The sequence below is a fragment of the Neopsephotus bourkii genome, unplaced genomic scaffold, assembly GCF_033783945.1.
Source record: "Neopsephotus bourkii isolate Nb327-2 ecotype Australia unplaced genomic scaffold, CSIRO-AGI_Nbou_v1 NB_1358, whole genome shotgun sequence".
Lineage (NCBI taxonomy): Eukaryota > Metazoa > Chordata > Aves > Psittaciformes > Psittacidae > Neopsephotus > Neopsephotus bourkii.
The window spans coordinates 4,278,796-4,303,772 of NW_026901837.1; the positions used below are offsets into that span (position 1 = coordinate 4,278,796).

At 40.8% G+C, this 24,977-nt stretch overlaps 1 protein-coding gene across 1 annotated transcript in view; it reads right to left on the reverse strand.

Moving 5' to 3' along the window:
- REV3L (REV3 like, DNA directed polymerase zeta catalytic subunit) overlaps positions 1–23,397 on the reverse strand; it is a 119,336-nt gene extending 95,939 nt beyond the window's left edge. The window contains exon 1 of the mRNA XM_061366818.1: positions 23,121–23,397. Coding sequence (XP_061222802.1) covers positions 23,121–23,259 — 139 coding nt within the window. The 5' untranslated portion in view covers positions 23,260–23,397. The remainder of the gene's footprint in view (positions 1–23,120) is intronic.
- Positions 23,398–24,977: the final 1,580 nt, after the last annotated feature.

Consider the following 24,977-nt stretch of genomic DNA (forward strand, 5'->3'; position numbering starts at 1 on the left):
GTCTTTTACCTCTTTTTTGGAGAAGGGTTTCATGACACAAAGGAAACAAGGAAATAGCATCTGCGAAAATACAATATGCATCAGAACTACTTAGCAATAACGAATACATAATAAAGTCAGTGACTCAACGCAAACACTTCTGGCTTTTTACCTGGCCATGGTGGGAGAACATGCACAATACTGTCATCTTCTCTTAGGTCACAAGCAGTCAAGAGAATCCAATCCTACACATGCTAAATTACTGATCAGATGCATTTCTAAGGTTAAGCATATCTCAAAAGTTGGTGTATTAAGCTAAATTTTACTCAAATTGTGCATTTAACAGCTGCTTTTGGAAGACAATACAGGCCTCCCTGCCCTAAACACTAACCTCCCTCCCCCATGGTAAGATAAACGCAGAGAGAGACCTAATTACCCCAAAACGCATCTGATAGAAAATGCACATTTAGTTTCAAATTCTGGTTCCACTGTGCCAGTGCCCACAATGACAGTTACGCAAGATGAACACACTACAACCGCTCAAAGGCTTTTAAAGTACAGGCATGATGTTTTGCCTGTCGCCCCTGGAAGCATGAGCACAAACAGAAGTTACAACAGGTTAAACTAGCACATAAATTTACAATGTATCAGCTGCTCCTTCCATGACAGTTTGCAGAGCTGTTACTACAGGGTAACACCATCAGAATGGTGCTGCAAAGCTAGTGAGCTCTCTCACCAGTTCCAAGATACAGAAAACACAATCCTCCTACCCACGGATTTTATCTATATTCCCAATACTTGTGGTTGTCTCTTCACATACAGATTAGAACAGCACAAGCCAGTAAGCTCTGAGATAACACAAGGAGCATAATGGGGAACTGGAACTCATACCTCCCAGGATATTACAAACCCAGAAGTTAACCTGGTCATCCAGTAAGTCACACGACAAAAGCAGTCATTCCAGAAAGATCCATTTAGGATCTTAAAGATCTAGCTTTAGGAGAAAAGAAGGCCACCAATCTCCTTTAACACGCAGTTCAAAATCCCTTAAACTCCTCTCGCTCAAAAATCTTCTTTGCTTTATATCTGTTTGAGTTGTTTGAATTTGACTAGCTTAAATTTTAGGCATTTGGTCTTCCTATGGTTTTCTACACTAGACCATAAATTCTCATCATTTCTTCACAAGCTCCTACTACAGTCTAACCAAAATGTAGCTAAATATCCTCTAGAGGAGGAAAAAACATGTTTGAGCTATCTACAGAGCCTTCTATGTTTTTTCAACATAATTTAAAATACACTGGCACAGAAATTGGACACACCACTTGTCACATGTTTCACAAATGCTACCTTCAACCTCTTAAGCATTCTCCTGCTATTAACGTAACCAAAAATGACATTAGTTCTTTTATCATTACACTGATACTCAGTCAGCTGCTGGTCTTCAATGATCCAAAACTCTTTTTGCAATCACTGTTTTCTGTATGATGGGCACTGCTTACACTCTTTGCTCTTACATACAACATCCCACTCTGAATACCCAAACTCTGTCAGGTGATTTACGTAAGTGTGTATGGCTGCTGCACTGTTTCACTTTCTCCAATTCTTTTCCTTCCTTGAATTCTATTAATATTATACATTATTGATACAAATTTCACAGCCATTTTGCACTAAAAATAATTTATTATAAATATTATAACCAGTAGCTTATTAATATTTATGCTCTTTAAAGTGATTAAGCCCCCTAAGTTACTGAACTTTCCTAAAAATCAAACTCTAGATACTACTCTGCAACTACATATAATTCAGAACAAATTAAAGCATACAGTATAAGGTGACATGCTCACCTTAAACCACTTTCATCAGTTTTATTACAGTTAAGAATCAATATTGTTCACCAGGCCAGAAAGAGCCAGTATGTTTATACTTCCTGGCACATGGTTAAAGAACAATAAAGCTGCAATAAAACAAACAGTAGAAGAATATAAATATAAAAATACATCAATAACAACACCGAAAACATGTGCAAAAGCATGCAAGAATTAATGTTTTTGTCACAGACCTCAAAAACAGTCAAACTGAACACAAGATAGACTGTATATTAAAACAACAATAACATTTGTAATCATACAGCTTTTATCTCTATATATGGCAGTTAACAGCATATGTGTGTGTGTGTGTGTTTGTGTTCAAACAAGGAGCACTCCAGTTGAAATGTCTGCATTCTAGAATTTTACTCACAGGACTAAAAGAGCACTGTCAAACTGAGATTTCTCTCATTCAAAACTTACGAAGAGCTGAAAACTTGTTTTTAGTTTCAATTCCATTAATAAATACTATGTAGAAATGACTTGGGTATACATATAAATATTTCATTTAATTGAATCCAATAGAATAAGTTAAAATGTTTCAACGGAACAAAGAAATAAACCTGAAATACAAAGTAACTGGATAAACTTATTTTAATGCAGGTATATTAAATACAATTCTTCTGTTACACAACAGATTGACGGAACAGTGAGGCGAGAAGAAATCTCTGGAGACCACCTAGCCTGGTTGTACTTTCTAGAGCTCAGTGAGTAGAAGTAACATTTTAGAACACCACTACTGGCACTCACATTGGCATGGGTTTGAGAACTGGTTAGTTCATACCTCAGAGTTACTGTTTCAATTCTCTGACAGCACAAGCAGACAGCATTTCATTAGATCAACTTGGTTTTAGCGTTGAACGTTTCTTCACAACTACAATTGCAGAACTGGTTCTCATTTGAAAACAAAGTTGATAAATAAAAAAACTCAGGTCTACCTGTCTTCCCAGGATGCTTTATGCCCCCTGGGATTACTGCTATTATTTTAAGAAACTTGGCTTTACATAAAAACCTGCTTAAATTGGAGCCAGCAAGGAATAGGACATACTACACAAACCTGCATACAAAGTTCCACTAACAGGACTTTGTTCATTCAGGTTTTGAAAATTTATGTCTATTGATTACCATGTTTAGAAAAAGGAGTCAACAATATCATTACAAGTTTAATGTAAATATTTAAAATCTTACTGTATTAACCTTTTGAGTTGAACGGGTCATCAAAAGCTACAGAAATAATTAATGAATGCAAGAGAACTTGTATTTCCCATGCTCTGAGAAAATAACCACCATCATCATCTAACTGGATCAAAGTGAGACCTCACTATTTATCTGTAATCAGTTTAAAAGCTACATATTTTAGTAACAGGATGGTAACATCCCACATTTAAGTTACCCATAGGAATTCATTAAGCTCCTTACTACAACCTGATAACTGAAATAACAACATCTAAACAAAACACACACATCTCACTGCATTAATCAAAGGTCCATGTAGACTAAGGGGTTACTGCACAAAAGCAAGAGTAGTACCTATCTGGAAAATAAAGAAAAACAACAAAACACAAAACAACAAAAAGCATGTTGGAAAGTTTTAGGACTAAATACTAGCTAAAAGAGTGAGCAAAGGGGCAGGAACAAAACTCAACAAAATATAATCCATCCAATTCCTAGGACACTGTACACTTCGTAAGTAAAAATGAAGTCTTCTTTACCACAGTAACAGAATTTGGGGACAACGCTGTAGATCAGTTATGAGAGGTAATTTTATGCATTTTGAATATAATTTTTGATAAAGCTATTACCAAGTAAACATTTGAAATTATTTTATTCCATATTAATTGTGCTTGTTTGGTTGGGGGGGTTGTTTGTTTGTGGCTTCATTGCTTTTTACCCAAGGGCTTACAGAAACAAGAATCTATTAGGTCTTCTTTCCAGGTGAGGGCAAAATACACATCTTGTAATCTTCTCAAACCATTGTTTTCCCATGCTGCAACTACTGGAATGGAACAAGCTAGACCTAAAAGAAAACAAAAAGGACTAGAAGCTACTAAATAGTTTCTTTTCCTGTTGTGGTTTAAGCCCAGTCAGCCACACAGCTCGCTCGCTCACTCACTCACTCACTCACTCCCCCCACTTCCTCCCCCCCCAACTGCTGGAGGGATGGGAAGGAGAATCAAAAGAATATAACTCCCACAGATTGAGATAAGAACAGTCCAATAACTAAGGTATAACACAAATCACTGCTGCTACCACCAATAATAATAATGATAAGGGAAATAACAAGAGAAGAGAATACAACCGCTCACCACCCACCGACCGATACCCAGCCTGACCAAGCAGTGATCTAGCCCTTTCAGGTGACTGCCCCCAGTTTATATAGTGGGCATGACCTGCTGTGGTATGGAATACCTGTCTGGCTAGTTTGGGTCAGGTGTCCTGTCTCTGCTTCCTCCCGGCTTCCCCTCGTCCCTGGCAGAGCATGAGACTCACAAAGTCCTTGGTCAGACTAAACATTACTGAGCAGCAACTAAAAACATCGGTGTTATCAGCGCTGTTCCCAGGCTTAAAGTAAAAAACACAGCACTGCACCAGCTACTAATAAGGAGAAAAATGACTGCTACTGCTGAACCCAGGACATTGTCATTGTCAGGTAAGTGACTGTCTTCACATCTTTGGAACAGCTTTTGGTTTATTCACATGTGTTTAGATACCCTTGCAGCTGGTTACCCCATGGAAAACTCAAAGGTTAGCAACCAGATCTGAAGCCCCAAGTTAACCCTGTAAGACATCATTCAGTGATTATGCATCTTCAATATTGGTTTTGTTCATCCATGTATTTCTGTATTCTACTTTTCATGCCGAGGTCCTCCGAGAGCTTTTCGAGCACATTATGTCAGCTTACATGCCCTTTGAGAACAACTGCAGCAACAGGATTGGAGGACCACAGGCCCTCAAATAATTTTACCAGAATAAACCATAGCAAGCTTGAGAAATAAATGGGCTTGAATTCCAATGCATGACTTTCCCTAAAGCAAGCAAACTTGACCAAATCTGAAAGCACATGCAGGTTTTTAACATAAATGGCATAATACACTTTTGGGCAAGAAGCAAAAGCACTATTGCTAATTACTTAGTGAAGACACACCTTAAAAGAGCATTTAGTTTTCCTGAGAAGCAATTACTTACATTTCCAAGAGTTGAAAAGAAAGGCTGTCTGCCTGAAGCCATGCAACAACTTCACACTAATGGTCCAGTGTCAGGAGACAGAAGTAGTTTATCCAGGTTCAGAAGTACACTGACAAATCATACCTCCTTTTATTTTTGTTCCTGAGGTCTGTTGGACAGTTATTGCCGCAGTTAACTCACAGTCCTTAAAGATTACTAATTAGAAAATGCTTTTGGTCTATTGAAGTGTAAAGTCAACATCATCTCGTACTCATTAAAAACAAAACAAAACAAGATTCTCTGGGTGTATCCAGTTCTGTAAAGCAATAAAGAGAAGTATATGAAGCCCTAGTTAAAGTCTAGAAAAATCTCTGAGGACACCACTATCACAGAACACAAATATTCCTATTTCTGTGTCTCAGATATGGAAATATTTGCATTTTATTTCCAGTACTAATGGTAGCACTTTAATTCTGGACAATGAAGTCTATTTCACTGTCCCAGCTCCTGGTCCTTTTGAGAGAAAGGTTTAATTTAACCCTTTGAGTAACAACAATGGCATTGTCAACAGTGAGTTTAAGAAACAACTGACACACTTGAACTTGTTCAGGCATCCAGAACAGAAGAACTTGGAAGTACTGATAGCAAAGTTCAGAACAATGAAGAAAATTATATAATTTTTTTATTTGCAATTACACCAAAAAGTGAAAATACGGTAACATAGATTCAAATTATTTAGATCAGATTACCAGTGCAGCACTGTGCCAACTTATAAAATTAGGACTTTGCTTCTACTTTGCTTTATATCCCTATAGATGTAAATAGCATTTTCCAAAGCTCTACAGGAAACTGATGGGAAAACAAAACCTGAACTTTAACACCCTAACCATCAGACTCCCCTTCCAACGCTATTGCTTTGAATGGACATTCAAACACCTGGACACCTGGAGAAAACAGACCATAACCAGGAATAAAAACCTGTGCTTAAAAAGCATTTTGCATAGTTAACACAAACACCTAACTGATAATTTCAAATCATAGTCAATTAGCTTGAATATATCAGAAGCAAAACAAACACAATGTGTATCAAGAGCAAAACACAGACCAATGGGAACTTCTCACACAGGTGACCACTACATCATAGTATTAATAGTGATGGTTGTGGACTGGGAAAACAACCTGAAAACCTTGTACTGAGAGCAAGTAACAGTAACCCTTGTGCAACTCTAAAGAGATACTGACTATTAAAACCCCTGGAGCCCTAGCCCTTAAGAGACAAAAAATTCATCTATTTCTAGGAAAAGTAGAAAAGAATTGCCTCAAGACTACCAAAAGATATTGAGATTTAAGAACACAGGCAAAGCTATTTTATTTTTTTTTTGTCTTGTCTTTGGTTAGAAAAACCCTTCACCAGTGTCACCGGGGTACTTCTACACTGTCCTGTTCTAAAATGAACATCCCAGCAAATTTTACATTCTGTTTATTGCCACATATTATTTTCTTCAGGGGGGAAAAAAACCCTTTAAAAGAAAAAAAAAACCAAACCAAAACAAAAACATTGTGTTTTTAAGTCTTTGATGACAAAGGCAGACTTCCAAATAAGAATCATTTCAACCCTATGCCTGTAGAAAAATTGCTCCTCTGCCTCTAATGTTGCTATTCATAGATCTCTAAGCAGCTACTAGTCCAGACCAGATGACTGTAACAAATTCAAACACCTCTGGCAGAGGCGTGTTTATTATTTTCCAATAGGACTGTCTGCCAAGTTTCCCTGTCCAGGATTTTTTTTTAAGAAAGGAACTGCGTGAGCCAAACTATGTCAGGGGCTATCCTTCAAACAATTCTTTCAGAAAGTGGAAGTGTACTAGCACTAGTACACTAGATTGGTGCTTGAGTATGGTTCAAAAACATGGGAAGATACAGCACAGTCAAAGCTTTAATCTTCAGAAAATAAAATGCTATGCTGTCAGTCTTTGAAATGATTTAGCAGCACAGAATACTCCAGATCTTTAACACTTGATGAAAAAAACACAAACTTGAATGGAATAAGCTGAAATTCATAAGCACAACCATCTTTAGTTCCCTCAAAATATAACCTTTTAATAACACCTTTTGTTTATGACTTTTCAAAACATATTCTACAATGTCTGTTTCCAGTCTATTGCTCACTTAGTTTAGCTGGACAAATCCACACACAGTATTACGGCATAAAGGCACATTTCTTGTGAAGAATTCTTAGAAGCACTGGTGCATATCATTATATCAAATGATGGTCTTGTGATTAAGACACCTAAAGGCAAGAAAAGGAGGACGAATACCACTTGAAACCCCTCATGACCTTGTACAAGTCATTCAATCCTTCTGTCTTCATTCTTCAACTATTACTTTAGTATTTTGAAACACAAAATCATTTGCTAACTGCATATATGGCAGACAGAAATGCAGTCATGTACATATATATGAGATAAATACTCATAAAAACCCTCTTTGCAGGAACAGAATTAAAAGAAAGAAAAGTCAAATGTCTTTGCAAAGGTTCTGCATGTAATTCTCAGCTTTCAACCTGAACAGAATTTTGAAAGGCCAACTTGAATGAATTATTCTCTTGCAAGAGTTTAATCCAATTTAAAATAACTTTAATTAGTAGAAGTATAATGACCAAACAGAGAGATATTACTTAAAAGGGCAGTGGTTTGATATGGCAAGTCTTTAGATTTATCTCACTTTTACCAGGTTTTCAGTCTTGAAGTGTAACATTCTGTGTAGGGCATGAACTAGGTATTTGTGTGGGAGACAGAAACTTGAAGTTACAACTGCATGAAAAAAATAGCAATCACTTAAAAATCATGGTCATAAAGAATTAAAAGCTTAACCTCATACCCAAATCACACATGAGACTGTGACTTCTGCTTATTCTCTCTTCCAAATAAGTAACCACCCCGACAATCATGCATAAGAAGAAACATAGCACTCTAATCATTGTTTCTAAATAAAAACATTTGTAGCACATTTTTGTTAAAAAAGTGGAAATAAGGGTGGAACTCCTGGAGATAACCAGAAATACATCGATTTTATAGTAACTGTAAATACATACTTTTGAAAAATCAAGTCATGATGTTATGGAACCACATTAGCCAAATCATCTACCAAAAAACTTACTTACACCCAACTTAAAATTGTCCCTTGAAATTTTAACAATGTCTCAAATATTAAGAAACTCTCAAGACAAAGAAAGATTGAATACATGATTTCCTACAATAATGGCAAGTTAACAAAAAAAATTATCTTAAAATGTGACATTTTTGACACATTAATCCTATTATTGTGGCTGCTACTATTCAACAGTGAGGGATCAAGATCTCTGTTAACAGACAATTACAGAACATAAATATTTGTCTCCCCACTGGGAAAAGTGCAACCCATTTTTACATAAATATTAATTATAATCATCATCATCTGCATTTCTCACTTTTTTCACCTTTCACTTAATGGAAATTAGGAGTTTTAACTGCACCCACAATTCTTTTTGTTTCAGTTTATTTCTCACTTTTGGAAAAGATTACTCCATTTTCATCACATTCTTTACGAACAGTAGAAAATGTCTGATTTTTTGTTTGTTTGTTTACAGATTTCTTAACTGCTTGAGCAAATTTTAAAAGAAAACTGCAGCAATTCTAGCCATTACAAACCCCTTTGGAGTAAAGCCTTTTGTCTATTATTGGGCCTATGTAGAAATACCTAAGCCTCATGAGAGATGGTTTTTGGAAGCGTTTTTAAGTCTAAACAGTTAAATGTAGAGCTTGGCAATGAGCGACAATGATGTCCAGTTGCAACTGAGCTTATTCTAAAATGTGACTGAAGCTCCTGACTGGAAAAAAGAGCTCTTTACCTCACTGTGCTTGCTACAAAAACGGTCAAAGAGCAACCATTTTCACGACAGATGTGACCTATGCTTCATTAATTCAGAACTTGAGCTAACTCACAAAAGCAGAAACTACCTCAGATCAGATTTACTTCTGAGCTAGGGATGAGTGCACACAGAAGCTATCTGACAGAAAAACACTTCATGCAGTTGGCGCCCTATCCTTTTACATGGCTAGCCTCCAATATCAACTTGGAGATTTCCTTGTTCTAAATGCTGGCAGCTACTAGAACATAGGTTGATGAAAAAACACTTTCCTCCTGGTAAAATATGTAAGGTATCATGGTGATGAATTCTGTCAGTCAACTGAAAACTAATCAAAAATAGAAAAAAGCCCAAACAACTCAGCATGTTGAAAAAGAAAAAAAGACTGTTTCCTTACATACAAAAATCTGTATTCTTTCAATTCCGATCCCAGCTTGCAAACAACAGTATCAGAGAGAATAAAAAGTTCCTTTATATTATTTATTAATAATCACAATACATTAACCAGTCACGTTAGAGACTTCTTAAAACATAATGCTTGGGAAAAAAACAGTCACTGTAATCAGATGCTGTAAAACAGCTGCTGTACTTCAGAATATGAATTTTTTTTTTCCTTTCATAAAATGAATTTTTAAGACATTACATAAAACTACCTCCAGATCTCACATTTCTTTCAAAATTGAGAGAATACAAGTGCTACAATGAAGAAAGAAACACTGTACTTTAAAAAGCATCACTTCTATAGGAGTTTACTAGAAGTCATTCTTTCGTATAGGTAACACTATCATCCTTAATTACAAGTTTTATCGTTAAACTGATTTTTCAAACAATATTTTTTTTAAATATTTTCATTTTTCCTAACAAACTCACAGTGACAAATGAAACATACACTTCAAAGTATAACCACATGAAGCTGCACTCATACCCAATTACTCTGGTAGTGATAGAGCCAAAGATTGAGTGGATAAATCCCCTATAACATACTTCTCCTCTCCTTTCCTACAAATGACAAGAAAATGAAGGATACCCATACAACAGTTGCAGAAATTTCCAATTACAACTTAACTGAAAAAAAAAAAGGCTGAAAAAATCAAGTGATATTAAATTTTAACATTCAAAATTTTGTTGAGGACTATTACAAGATTTGTAACCACTATACTAGGTTCTATTCTGCCAAAAATACTATGGTTCTAGGTATGCATTTAAATACACAATTCACAGATATTGAAGAGCCAGGCTTATATCCAGAACAGCAGAATATCTAAGTCTATCACGTCTAGTTACATTAAGGAATAGCTGTTAAATCACTACACAGTTGAAGAAATTAAGAAACTGTTTTAATAATGTTTAGATGGGAAAAAAGTTGAGATTGCTTTATGAATGCAGATGGAATGGATTTACAATTCCCTAAGTTTTATGTTTACCTCTTTTTTCTCTCCATATATGTAATCCTCACATGAATACGCTACCTCTAGTACTAGGCAGGATCCTGTTTCACTGTTCTGATGAACTGAAACAGCAGAATTCTTCTGCAGAGCTTCAGTGTCCGCAATAATTCAGAACAAACAATTGGTAGAAAATTATCTACTTTTCATAGAATCACAGAATAGTTAGGGTTGGAAAGGACCTTAAGATCATCAAGTTCCAACCCTGCCATGGGCAGGGACACCTCGCACTATACTTGGAAACAGTAAGCTATTTTCAGCTGTAGATCAGCTGAAACCTCAATTACACTGCGTTAATAAAGAACCCAGTTATCTGAGGAAAACAGACTGAGTCTACCTCCATAAAAAAACCCCACAACACTGTCCCCCAAGTCTCATATCAGCTCAGCAAATCTATTGCATCAGTCTTTTCCCCTCCTCTTCCCTCTCCCCCACAATTCTAAGTGACTTCCTAGTGTAAAAACACTAATAATCACATCGTGCATTTGTCCAAACAGAAGTCAAATAAAATCAGACTGCTTCAGAAAGCAACACTGCTGCAATGTGACAGTTCCTGCATTAAACTCTTTGAGTAAGAAACTCCTGTTCAATACTGCATATCGTAAAACATTTAAAATCATTAACTAAATATAAAACAAAAAAATCCAAACTACTGGATCAGAAAACTGTCTTAGAAGCACATGCAGAGTCAAGCTTCATCTGACAGCTGCTGCAGAGCAGCTGTAAAAACAGCCAAAGTTTTGTAATGCTCAGTTTTAAACATTACTTGTGCTTCTCCTGACCCTTGTTATATCAAATTATGTATCTTCAGATAATAAAAGCATTACACTGCAATCTTAAGTCACCAGGTTTTCTCCTAATCCAACTTCTTACTAAAGGTTCTCTAGCCACTCTGATCTGATGTTATTTTTCCATTACCATTTTATCTCCACACCTTTACTGTCAAATGCATAAGCTTCAGCCTCCCACCATCAATGTACTGCTATGAAAATACCAAGTCCCTGGTCATGAAAAAAAATAAATAAATTGCCACCACTCATTCTTTCCTTTAAAAACTACAGAATTCAAACATTCAGTGACATGACATGGTTTAATGAGTTATATGGCTACAGAAGCCAAATTATTAATAAAATTAAAACTTTGCATTGCTAGTAGTTTCCATAAGAGAATGACACCCTAAAAAAGCCAAAGACTAACGTGTAACAAGCAAAATGTGGCTAAGGTTTTCTTTCAGCAAATCAAGCTTACACAAAAACAAGTAGGATTTTTATAGAAGCAAGTGAAGAACATGACAAACAGGCTACAGAAAGCTCATTTACACTAAAGAGAAGATCAGTTGAAGAAATGACCTGCTTCTCACTGTTTGTTTTTTGTTCTATTTTTTAAATCTGTCACATACACAGCTACATTTTTCAGACCCACCTATCTTGCTCTGCCAGCAAAAGATATATTTTCTTGTACATGCATCATGCTGCAAAGTCAGGCTTTAAGTCTGGCTGGTTTTAGCTTATTTCTACTGGTACACTGGGAAGATGAACACTAGATATTCAGAAATAATTTTATTTACAATTTCACATCCCTTAAACTAAAAATAATACAAATTTTCATGAAAGCAGGCAACATTGAACATGCTCACAAACTGCACAGTGCTCAGTACTGTAGCTCTCTGTATGTTCTATACCTCTTGGACAGTTCTCAGTCCGGGGGGGGGTGGCAACGACGACTCTGTTTTCTTTCTTTATTCTCCCACTGCACAGAGCAATAAACTTCATGTAACACCCCATCTACTTCCAGCCACAAGTCTGAAGATAAGAAATTCCAGGGGATGAATCAGCCCCATGAGCCAAAGCAAGTGAAACCAAAAGGGAGAAGCCTTAGATAACTGGTCCCTGTTACTGCAAGTCTAACATCAGTATTTTCCACAGTTCTGGCTCTCAGCACTCTCCTTCCACCAACCCCCCTTCCCCAGCTCACCTCACATGCTCTACATATTCCTTTCCACTCCCAGCCTTCCTTTCAACACATCCTCCCCTCCTCCTTTTTTTCCATTCAGGCAATCCCTCCTACAAAATTCCACTTCAAAATAATGACTAACAGTATTACCATGCCATCTGTTTTCATAACATATCACTCTTTCTACACCTTTTAATGCTCTGTTTATATAGAACATGATTTTTTTTTGAGTGAGGACTATCCACCATTATCTGCACACTGCCTAAAACAACTGGTTTCTGTTCTTAAGTCTTTCATCTTTAATAAAGCAGTGGTTAAAAATGACTATTTATTTCCTTGATTACACTTCCAACTGTTGGCATAAGAACAGAAGCTCACCTAAATCTGATATGCTGGCACAATCTGAAAATGCTTAGCAGAACTTTATTCTGTTCTTCCCATCTATACTAAGGTGGGGAGTTTTGTTAGTGGGGTTTCTGAGGTATGCTTTTTGTATTCTTTTGGGTTTTTCAATGCATCAGATCAAAACAGGAACATAAGACTGTAAAGATACTAAATTAATCCCTGCATGGGAATTGCAAGTTTACAGATGTACATATGAATGCACAAATTCTATAAGAACTATACATAAAAAAAAACCCAAAGACCTGAATTACCATGGCAAACTAAATTATGTTATGCACAACATATGCTACTTTTCTGATGCAAGGAAAACACGGGACATTTAAAACTGTATTTCTGACACACAATACCTTTTTAGTCAAATGATGACTTATATTCAGTTATTTTAGATCATTCCTACGTTTTCTGTTCAGGTAAAACACACTATCAAACCCCAGAAAATACAGACCTAGGATTCATTATTTTTGCATAGTTATACCATACCTGAGATAGCTACATAGAAGTTTTATAAATGCTTCAAAACAAACCTTGCTGTAATAAAAAATGAAATGAAGTGCATATACTTTCACCTCAAAGGATGGCATGTTAAAAAAAAGGAAGAGGTAACAACAAAACACACACTGGAGAGCTATAAAACAGATTTAACTCTTACGCAGTGGGGAGAGAAATAAAACTGAAGTGAGGAGAAGCAGCCTTGCAATAATGGAACATGGAGTCCAGTCATTTGTTGTGTACTCTAGAGGTCGATACTGAGGCCAATGCTGCTTAACAACTTCATTAGTGACCTGGATATTGTACAGGTGTGCCCTCAGCAAGTTTGCAGGTGATAAAATCTGGAGGAGTGCTTTATACACCAGAGGGTTGTGCTGACATTCAGCAGGACCTTGACAGGCTGGAGAAATGGTCAGAGAGGGACCTCATGAAGCTCTCCAAGCATGGAGCAGAGTCCTCACCTGGGGAGGAGTAACCATACATCCCTAGGGGCTGAAGGCAGACTGTCTGGAAAGCAGCTTTGCAGAGAAGGACAGGAGCCAGCAATGTGCCTCAGTGAAGGACAGGAGCCAGCAATGTGCCTCAGCCACGAAGCAGGCAAATGGTGTCCTGAGCTGCATTAGGAAGAACACTCAGGAGGTTGAGGGGCGTGACCCTTCTATACTCAGCACTGGTGAGACACATCTGGCATGCCTGGTCCAGGCTTGGGCTCCCCAGTACAAGACAGACATGGACATACTGGAGAGAGGCCATGAAGATGATTAAGGGCTAGGAGCATCAGACATACAAGGGAAGGCGTCGTGACCCAGGATTCTGTAGCCTTAGGAAGAGAACGATTGGCGTCAGGGCAGAAGGATCTTAACAATTCCATGTATATAAACACCAGATAGAAAGCAGTAAAGAGTGAGTCTGACTCCTCCTCAGTGGTGCCCACTGACTGGACAACAGGCAATGGGCACAAACTGAAACAGAAGCAACTTAAAAAAAAAAACCCAACCTTTATGCAAGTTTGGGTTCCACATTCCCCCTGCCCTTCCTCCTCGTTTGTTTTATTTTACTATGAGGATGGTCAAACATGGGAATTTACCCAGACAGGTTGTGGCATTTCCATCCTTGGAGCTGGTATACCTGACTCTGCTTACAGCAGGGCACCTGGACCAACTGGATGATCTCTAGAGTTCAGTTCCAACCCTAACATTACTCTGAGGGTAAAGGCACACTTCTGTTGTTGGAAAGACAGATAACACAGCAGAAACAGGTTGGTTTTACTGCTACCATTTCGGTCTACCAGTACAGATGAAGTCTCAGTTCTACAAAACTAATTCAAACATTCAAAAAAACTAAAGTATCTGGTATCAAGTATTTCTAAAAACAGATTAATTTTACCTCAGAGTATGAAACTGCCTGTGCCGGTGATTTCTTCTAATTTCCTACAGACAGTAGTAAACCAGGTTTCCCTGCTTACAAATATGAATGCCACAAAACCATTTGCTTAACAGTCAATGGATAAAAACATACAAGAACATGAAGGAAGATTCACCTGAAATGAAAGTCCTTTGCAACATTTTTGCTAGGTAAAATTGATAATTTTTAAAAAGGAAATATAAAAGCTGCTATATCAAGAACTCCAGGAAATAACCTCTTCATCTAGACAATATATATAATAGGGTGGCAGCAATAGAAGTCTGTTCATTACTGATCTGAAAGAACTACCTGCAGAAGTGAGGGCTGAATCAGTTTCCAATTCCCACTGCTTAAGATCTGTGCTATGCAGAAACACACCTAGGTAGTTTCAAACACAAAATGAAAGACTCGTTATATATCTCATTATACAAAATTCAGAAAACTTGTACTGTAAACCTCCCCTGAGGAGTAATGCCAAGTATTATGGATTAGGTGCAACATTCCACAGCCCTTTCAATATTCTCACCATCACATGTTGATATTGAGCCTAAAATAGGACATACAGCCTTGCTGTAGTAAACACTGTCTAGTCAGCAAACAGTAGAGGCACAACTTGAATGTAAATAAGCAGTGACTGCTCCTACTTTCTTTGTAACTTTCAGGAAATGAACTTGTCACTGGGGGACAGTCACAACCTGGCAATGGTCTCTGTAGTGAATATTCTTTCATTTCTTCTGCTTTCCAAATCTGAATCAGTTTTCACTAACACTGCCAAAACCTTCCAGTAAGTTTCACAGGTATAGGGTAATCAACTCAAAGGCAGCTCCTTGGCAACCTTTCCACATCATTTGGATGCAACTGTGTTTACCTGGACACAAGAACAGACTGTACAGAGCACCTGGATACTCACTGCTGCTGAGAGTAATCTCAGTAATCACAGAATGGTTGAGGTTGGAAGGGACCTCTGGATGTCACCTGATCCAAAACCCCTGCTCCAGCAGAGGCATGTAGAGCTGGCTGCCCAAGAACCACAGCCAGATGGCTTTTGAATATCACCCAAGTACGATGACTCCACAACCTGAGAATCTGAGAAGGCACGCACACGTATGCCAAGGTCACATAACATGAACTCATAAACATGCAGTCAACATGATGGACTGCATATATATATATATATATATATATATATCTCTGAGCAGGGGAAGAAGTTATCTGAAATGGCCATCTGCATGCTGATTACAGAAAGGCTGGAGCATACAGACATCAAACGGCTCCCTAATAAGCCATATGGTCCACCCCAGCCAGCAAGTGTGAAGTTTTATTTAAATGCCCTGCCAAAAACCCCACAAATTTCTACACACCTTATAACTCTCTCTGTAATAAAAAGCAGCTCTTGAAAGAAAAGAACCTTAATAAACATGCATGAATGAAGCCCATGCAAACACTGGCATTTCAGACAGTCCCTATATCTAGTACAAACTTTCCTGGTATTTGTTCAGATTCTTGTATATTTGTGCTCTATCCTCAGTCCTGAAGTAACTGTATCACAAGCAGATAAATACTGCCTGTTTGCAATCTTATATACTAGATTATTCCACTGCATTTCTTAAAATTATTGGTTTCACCAGAATACATGTAGGTATCATGAATAACAGTGCAATTACAGCTGAACTATACAGATTTCATGGAAGATCTGTGCAACTGGTCCTTGGATCTTGTTAATCAAGCCTAGGCCTTAATGCTGTAACTGTTATCACAACTACCTTTGACAGCATATTAAAAAACTTTATTTTATTGTATGCATTAATTTATTAGTGGGCAGGGTAGCAGCACAGAAATACCAGTGCTTGTAGACAGTAGCTTCTTCATTGTACTATCAGTTCTGCAATTGATTTGGTGTAGAACCATTCTTTTCTTTACAGAGGTATACTTAGCTGTGTGTCTGTCATGAACATGTTCCTGAAATGCGAGACAGCAATTCAATAAACAATGAAACATGTTTTCCCCATAGAATGTATTTAATACAAAGGAGACTTGTACAGGAACTTAAAAAATGCACACAATTGTAACACACAGGGACAGTAAGTATGACATGGAGGACAGAGAGAAAGAAGCAAGTTCACCAGTCGTCAACTCAACATCCAGTTATGACAGATAAGAGCTTTGCAACAGCTGGAGATACAGAATGCTTACCAAAAAACAAACAAGCAAACAACAAAAAACAGTAGAGCTAATAATCTCCCGTAACATGGGACTGAATCTCCAGTGACCCTGGTCCAATCATTCTGAAAGATTTCAGTTGCTTCACCTGTGAGACTGAACATCCACTGTAAATCTTTCAGTGTGAGTGTTCATGCTGCCATTTTCCAAATGGTTAAATTTTCATTGTCATCATCATCCTTCTCAGAGGCCCACTGCACGCAGAGGCCAGTCAAGTCAATCAAGGGTAAAGGACAAAACCAGGATAATGACAACAGTTAGCAGAAGAAGGTATTAAATGATCAATACTGGAACTCTGAAATTAGATACTAAGAAGAAATGGATAGCATGGTGCTACCACACCTGTTTCCTTCTTCCACAGATTTATCTTGTCTACTCAGACTGAAAAAATTAGTAAGCAGGAGCTGTGTTTCTCAGTGTTTACAGATTGTCTAATCCCACCAACCTCAGTTGTGATATGCATGTGCTACTCTGATAAAAATAAGAGAGACAATTTTCAGGCCAATGTGCTATTTAGAGGAGATTCATTTTACGCACTGAAAAAGAAGCTATTTCAACAACCAGTAACACAAGTGAGTAACAGAACCGGAAGTTGTAGCTGAGACAGATAAGCTATTAGTGTATTTCTGGGACTCTTACCATAAAAATCAGTCCCAAGTTAGATATAAACCCAGCAGAGATGCTGCTGATTTAAAGTCTGCAGATGATGGAGTTATAAGCACATAGTGTCAGTTATACATGTATTGTTTTGACTGAATTGCAAAAGTATGAATATATTCAGTGACTTGACCAAGAGGTACTCTACAGTAGCAAACAGCATACTGGTTATGAAACTAATATCTGGATTCTAGTTACAACACTGATTTTGTCACAGTATTTTAAGATTTATTTAAGAAACAGAAGCACAGCAAGCTGTATATACATGGCTACTAAATTTGCTACTTAACAAGTTTCATGCCAGTGGAGCAGAATCTCACAGTTTATTCAGGCAGCCTCTCACTGCTCAAACAACTCAGCAGGCAATCTATACAAAGTATGTAATGAATGACCCAAAACAAGGAGAATGTTCTTAAAAAAAACAAAAAAAACAAAAACCACAAAAAAATCTGAAATACAAAACCCTCACAACATACTAGAAAACACATCCTTTTAAGAACCAACTAAGCCACAAACTAATGACCTCCAATCACATCACTGACAAAACTCAAACACTGGAAACAATCTCAGAATAAATACATTATCTAAAATTTCTCATTCCTACACTAGCCCTTTCACATCTCACAGAAACTATAAACCTCTGGAGATAAGAGAAACAAATGAACATGAGGCTATTTTTCAAATAACTCTTCAGAAGTATGAGAAGCCTGCCAGTGCAAGATGCAGAAATGGTACACTGGAAGTAGAGCTACACTGTACAATGCTAGAAATCTTCTAGGCCATGCTGCAGTCCACAGAATAACCCCATATCAAGAGTTGTCTGCTGGTATATTTTAGGAGAGGGTGAGAACAGGTGAGGCAGAAGCATAAGCCCCAGCACAATGGCTGCATCCTATTTTGCATCCTCTCACTATGAAAGGAGTGGAAAATTGTTAAGAAGTGCCCACTTCTGGGAAATGGAATATGGGAAGTAGCAGCAACTAGAATGATGCTCGGCTATGAACACTGGGATAATGAATCAAGGAGAGTGCAGGGAATGACCACTGTGGGCTAGTGTCTGAAATGGTAGCAAAAATGAGGGGGGGGGAAAATCACAAGCTGAGCACAGAAAGAAGGAAGTTCCTGCAATGAGCTCATTCCTTCTCAAGTGAGCAGCAATGGAGCAGAGAAAGACACTGGGATGGAATGAGATATACTGCCTATTCAGGCCAGTGGAGGGGGAAAGGGGAGGGAAGAACAGAAGAAAGAAGATAAGCAGGCCCCCTCAGTGACTCATACCAGAGCTACTGCTGCTGGAAAGGAGCCAAATTTGAGCTGGAGCATTTGCCTCTGCTTTTTTTTGCCTCTCAGAAAACCAAGGAGAAACTCTGACATCTACCTGAGATGCATTCAGATTTTGCTGCAGTAAACCCCTACTCTAAATTACACCTAGCCTCAGAAAAAACTCATAACCAAAACCATGTAAGAGTAACTTAAAAACGTCCTCCTCTTTGGTTGAGTTTCTGTGCTGCCCTGAAGTAAGATTCACTCTTGGATCAGTGCTTTCATAATGTAAAATACAAAACCCTTAAAAAAAAAAAAATACATTAAGTGGCAGTTGAGGACAGCAGACTCATATAATTTCTCAAATTACACATTGTTTTCCTTAGGTAAATTCCTAATCTGCCTTCTCCAAAGGCCCTCCTGTCAACTGCACAAACATTTCTCAGCCTAACACAAGCAATTTTAAACTGCACACCTATTTCTGTAAAGTTTATAACATGTATCAGATTTAAGTCACACCCAAATTTTCTCATTTTTTAAAAATATTTCAACTATCTGTTGAAATCATCGACTCATCAGGTATCTTGTATGTGGTTTACGATTAGTATCCTCAGCTACTTGCACTCAGTCTTGTTAAGTGAAGCAATAACTTAGCAACCTCAGCTTGTTTGTTCACGTCTCTCCTAATGTGACATCTAGTCTCACTCTGATTTCTTTATAGATGTATTTACAGTTTGGTTCTGTCTTCCTGCAGTTGAATAAGCACCTGACAGAAACACCCAACTGAGCATCTGCATACTTATTATGAAGTGGTCAGTGAAGAGCTTGAAATGGCCAAAAGCTAGCAGGAAATAAACCAAAACTGTGATACATCCATACACCACAACATAGCAACAAGAATGACAATTCAAGAATTACCAATTAAAAAAAAAAGACCATCCATAAACAGAAAATTCAATTTTCAGTACGATTTCACTCTAATAAAGAGGCCTTGCAATTTCTCAAAGGTTTTTTGTTTGTGGGGTTTTTTTTATAAAAAGCATTTACAGAAATTCCTAGCTAGCAGACAAGAAACACTGTCTGAGAAGACAATGAAACTGTTTCATAGATGAGCACTACCTAATGAATTAAAACCTATTCTTTCTAAATGTAAGCAGCAGTATTACAAGACTCCTTTAGAGATACAAATAATACTATATTCAATAGTATCTACAATCTTATAAAGTATTAACACTGCTTTCATTGCATTACCACCATAGCACTGTTGTAGCATTCCTGAAATTATACTTTTGTCCAAGTCACTATGCCAACAGGCATGCCAGTCTGCTTCAAGCACCAAATGGCTAAAATGAAATGAAATGGCTCAAACAGCTAAGATGCATTCACACATAAATTCAAGTAGTGCTTCCCCTTTTGCTATTGTAGTCAGAATTTTACTCTTTATATTTCATAGAACAACAGAAAATAACAGGCAGATCTTTGAGCTTAAATAAAACTTTGATTCCTTGCCCTTCAAGCTCTTACTATACAAAAATGTAGAACATCAAGAGATGACTCGCATAATCTTACCAAATACAATGAAATTTCTTCTTTGAAAGACCTAAAAAAGTTGTCAAATGTTATTGCCAACACAGTCCATTCTAGGAGTTCATCCTTTCATTATTTCTAATTAAATGTCTGGGTTTTACCTCCTCTAACCACCATGACACAAACCACTTTAAATTTTATAGATTGTACCAGCAAACCTTTACAAATCAATTGCTGAATACAAGATTACATGAAAGCCCTCAAAGATAAGAACACTGGCAATCCTTGGCATTCACATACCACACTGAGCACAAACCCCACAAGAGGCAGAAAGCATGGATAGGTGCCTTCAGAACCAATGTCCATAGCTGATGCTAGACACAAGATACAGTGCTGCTAGACATTTGACTTTCTAAACATCTGCATAAGCCATTTCCACATACCAATCAATCCCCCTTCACTCAGCAGGTGGAACTTGGAGTCTGCTCCGAACCTGGCTTCCAATTAGCTGCACAGCATGGACACACAACTTTAAACATACTAAGATTTGTGCAGAGTTAATCACGTCAGAGGTGAAGCAGCCTACATGGACATAGTAGTTTGCTGTCATGTAGGCAGCACAGCAACTGAGCACCTTTCCTGCAGGCAAGACATAAAAGTTAAACACAATGAGAAGGGTTATGCTTATCCAGACCCACTCAAGTGCAGACATGCATCACACTGCCTGCAAGCCAAACAATAAGTACATCCCACTGCTATACAGTGTAAGGGTTTTTTAACTATTTTTTCTTCCTCAAAGAAAATGTCAACGTAGATGTAAGCAGCTATACTCCATTTCATATTTCAACTCTCAAGTAACTGGACAGCCCTCTCTTTGTAGTCACACTACTTCTGACAATGACAGCTTAGGTCAAACACCTCTGAAAAGAGACAGAGTTTCATTTGTTTCCTTTTTTAAAAAAAGAAAAGGATAATGCACAGATGTAACAAGAAGTCTTTTAGCTTATTAGCACACATGAAAGGTATAGAAAGAAAAAAAAAGCCATTAAAATGTTTAACAAGGAAATAAACAAAAGATAGCCAAGTCACACTTCCTTTGCAGACTGTAGTGAAGTGTCTTCTCTAACCAAGACAAATTAGAAACACTTCTATTATGCAATCTAATATTAAAGTTTATGGTTTGGGAAGCCAGAGATTTCCTACTGTGCTACAATAGCTGGACAACTAAACTACTTCACTGTTTACTTTGTGATGCCACATCCATGATATGGCACAGCCTAAACATTTTCTTAAAAGACATAAGCCTTAATGAGTTAACCACACGCATGCACAGAAAGCCTGCTACCTGCCAGACAACCTCAGGCTCTACATTTTTTAATAATGAAATAGTTACTCATGCCATTACATAAATATTATTACATAATATCTTTTGTATGCAAAATTAGAACTACAGTAAGATAGGTCCCACTATTTCAATATTATATCTATTCATCCCACTCATTCGCTTAATAATTTGGAGCTGCAGATGCATCAGATCATAATAGCTTTAATATTTCATGTTCCTCTGGGCCTAAACAGATAATTCCAAATAAATAAATAAACCCCAAAACCACCACTCCCCCCAAAAACCCCACCAAACAAAAATGAAAATCTGCTTAACTGTAACTGGGTGAAGGGAATTACATGCTTTTTCTTGCTGTCTTGCCTAATATTTAATGTACATACTAATATCTCATTTTCGATACCTAAGTCAATAAAATATATAGAAATACCTTAATGCCCAAGGTCAGCATTACACAAAATAAGTGAAAAGGGATCACAAGCAATGACACTTATTAGTTCTAACATCTCAAAGAACAGGTTGGTGGGCTTTTTTTTCCAACTTGGTGCTTAACGTATGGGTAAGCTACAAGAAACATTAAATTTATTTTCCTAAATATTACATTTGTTAGAAATCTGTCCTGAGGGTCAAAAACATACTGGAGGTGTGCGAACACTATAACCACAAGTCCATTGAGAAGAGGCAATGAAGAAGTCGGATGTGACATTAGGAAGTCTCGGGGGGCAACATGTGGCCAGCGGTTAGGACGTTCCCTTCTGCACTGCAGCACCAATGCCTACCGTTTTACGCGATGTGTACCACGCTAGCGTAAGATCAACATAAACCCCCACTTTGTAAGTACTGCAGAAGTCTCACTTGTAACCACGTTCAAAGGTTTCCCCTTGTACGCTCTCCCTTCCGCTATTCGCCCCGCAGACACATCTCTCCGTGTGCCGCCGCCACCCCCCGGGCCCACACGCCGTTATTCTGCCCTCACCGGGGGTGTGTGGGACGCGGAGCGGGCTGCTGCCCCCAGTGTTTGCACAGCTGCAGCCGCTCGCCCGGGGCAGCCCCCACGCCGGCCGCGCCGCGCACAAAGCCCCGGCAGCAACGGGCTCTCCGCCCCGGCCCCGCAGCTCCCCGCCGCCACCAGCCCGGCGGGGCAGGCGAGGTGTGTGGCGGGACATGACCCCTCCGCCCGCGGCGGCTGCTGGGCTCCCTGGCGGGGACAGCCGGGGCATGTCCCTTCCTCGCCGGCCGCCGCCGCCGCCCCGCGGCGCCGGCTGGGCCCGGCGCGCTCGCTGGCAGGTGAGACGCGCCGCAGCGGCGGGTGCGGGTAGACGGGCGGGGGAGAGTGCGACCCAGCCACAAAGAGCACGAGCTGCCGCTGCCTCCGCCACGGGGGGGTAGGGGCAGCGGCGGCGGGCCCGGTGCCAGCAGGACCCTCGCCGCAGCGGAGTTGTCCCCGCCCGGCCGTCGGCAGCGGGGGGCGGCGGCAGCAAGGACGGGGGGTCCCTTACCTGCAGGGGTGGCGCCGAAGACTCTCACGACGGGCACCCGCTTGGTTGGGGCCTCTCGGAAGTGGGACTGGCAGGGGTCCAGGCCGGGCAGCGGGCTGCCCATGTAGTAGTCGACAGTCACGATCCGCACTGAGAACATGTTGTTCGTCGCCGCCGCCGCCGAGGCACGCACTGAGGGAGGGAGCGAGCGAGCGCGGAGCCCGCACGGCTCCCCCCCGCCGCAGCGAGCGAGCGCAGCCCCCCGCCTGCCTCTCCTCTCCCCGCCCGCACGCCCCGCCGGCGCGCGCACAGTCTCACGCACGGGCGCGCGCCCTCGCACGCGCCTTTTCCTTCTGTCTGTCGCCCGCTCTTTTCCCCCGCCCCGCCGCCGCCTGCCGCTGCCGCTGCCTCTGCTCCTACACACACGGGCGCGCACTTGGCCGGGGCGCCCCGCGGGCTCTAGAGCCCGGCCGTCCGCAGTCGCCTCACGGGCAGCGCGAGCCCGTCCCCCCGCAACACCACAGACACGGTGGCGGCGGCTCCCCGGCTCCGGGCTGCAGCTGTTGTTGCCATGATGATGATGTCACGGACGCAACCATAGGGGGGAACGGGGAGGTTGACGGGCCGTGTGTTGGGAGAAGGCGGCAACGAGCGGGAGAGGTGTCACTCCCCAACACACACACCCGCCCCCCTCCGTCTTTCGGGTGGGCGCGGGAATCTTTCCCGCTGCTCACCCTCCTCGTCCCGGTGGCAGGCGCGGGAAGGGAATGTGTGTGCTGGGGAGCAGGGGATAGCGGGGTGTGTGCCGGTGATTCGGCGATCGGCCGCACGGGCTGGGGTGAGGCTGCGGAATCCCGAGCCGAGGATGGGGCGGGGAGGGAGCTATGCTGGGACAGGATGGGGTTAAGCTGGGTCGGCCGCCATTTTGGACGCCGAGCCGCCTGTCTGCGGGAAGGTGAGTCTCCGCACGTCGCGGGGGCTAATAAGGCATTGAAAAGAAATGGTGGGGGGCAGAGAAGGGGGCGAGGATGGAGACGGGGAAGCCTCCCGCCGCCGTTACTCACGGGGGCGTAGCGGCACCGCTCAGGCGGCGCTCCCGCTGAAGCCTGCGCCCCCTTTGGTTGTAATGGCCCCTGCGCGCGGCTTGCGGGGCGAAGGCGGAGGGAACGGGTGGAGCGCGGACTGTGGAAGGGCGGTGGCGGCGGCGGCGGCGGTTGGTGCCGTTGCTGAGAGCGCTGGTGGCGGCGAGGCGGGGCGGGGCCGGGCGCGTTGCGGCGGAGCGGCGGGGGCTGAGCCGCGGCCGCGTCCTGTTGGCACCTCCCCGCCGCCCCTCCGGGCCGATCAACCCCGCGTGAGCGGCCGCCGCCTCTTCCCTCCCGTTCCGGCCCAGTGTCTTTGCAGCATGCTCCGCCGCTGCACTCCTCCCCCTTCGCTCTCCCCACGGCCACCGGCAGCCGCGTTTCTTTATTCGCCCGCCCTCCCCTCTCCCCTTGGTTGCCCGTTACTTTCCTGCAACCCAGGAATAAAGGTCCGGCTGCGAGCTGCCAGCTCTGGTTGCTGGCAGGGTGAGGGAGCGGCCGTGAGGCCATCACCTCGGGTCCTCTCCGCCTGGGGATGAGCGCCCTGAGACTGGGGTCAGTCTTCTTGAACCCCATCAGAACTGGACGAGATAGCCCCTCGGAGACCTGCGTTTATCGGGAAGAAGCGAATCCCGAGCCTTACGTGCCTCCCTGCTCCCCGGCGTGAATTCGGGTGAAATTTACGAGGATTTAGGTTTCTCTTACTCGATCCGCTATAGGACCTTTATTTTACATTTTCCAGCTCTCATGCAGGGTTTCATTCAAAATAAAGCAAAACCCCTGAGCTGAGATTCCTGTT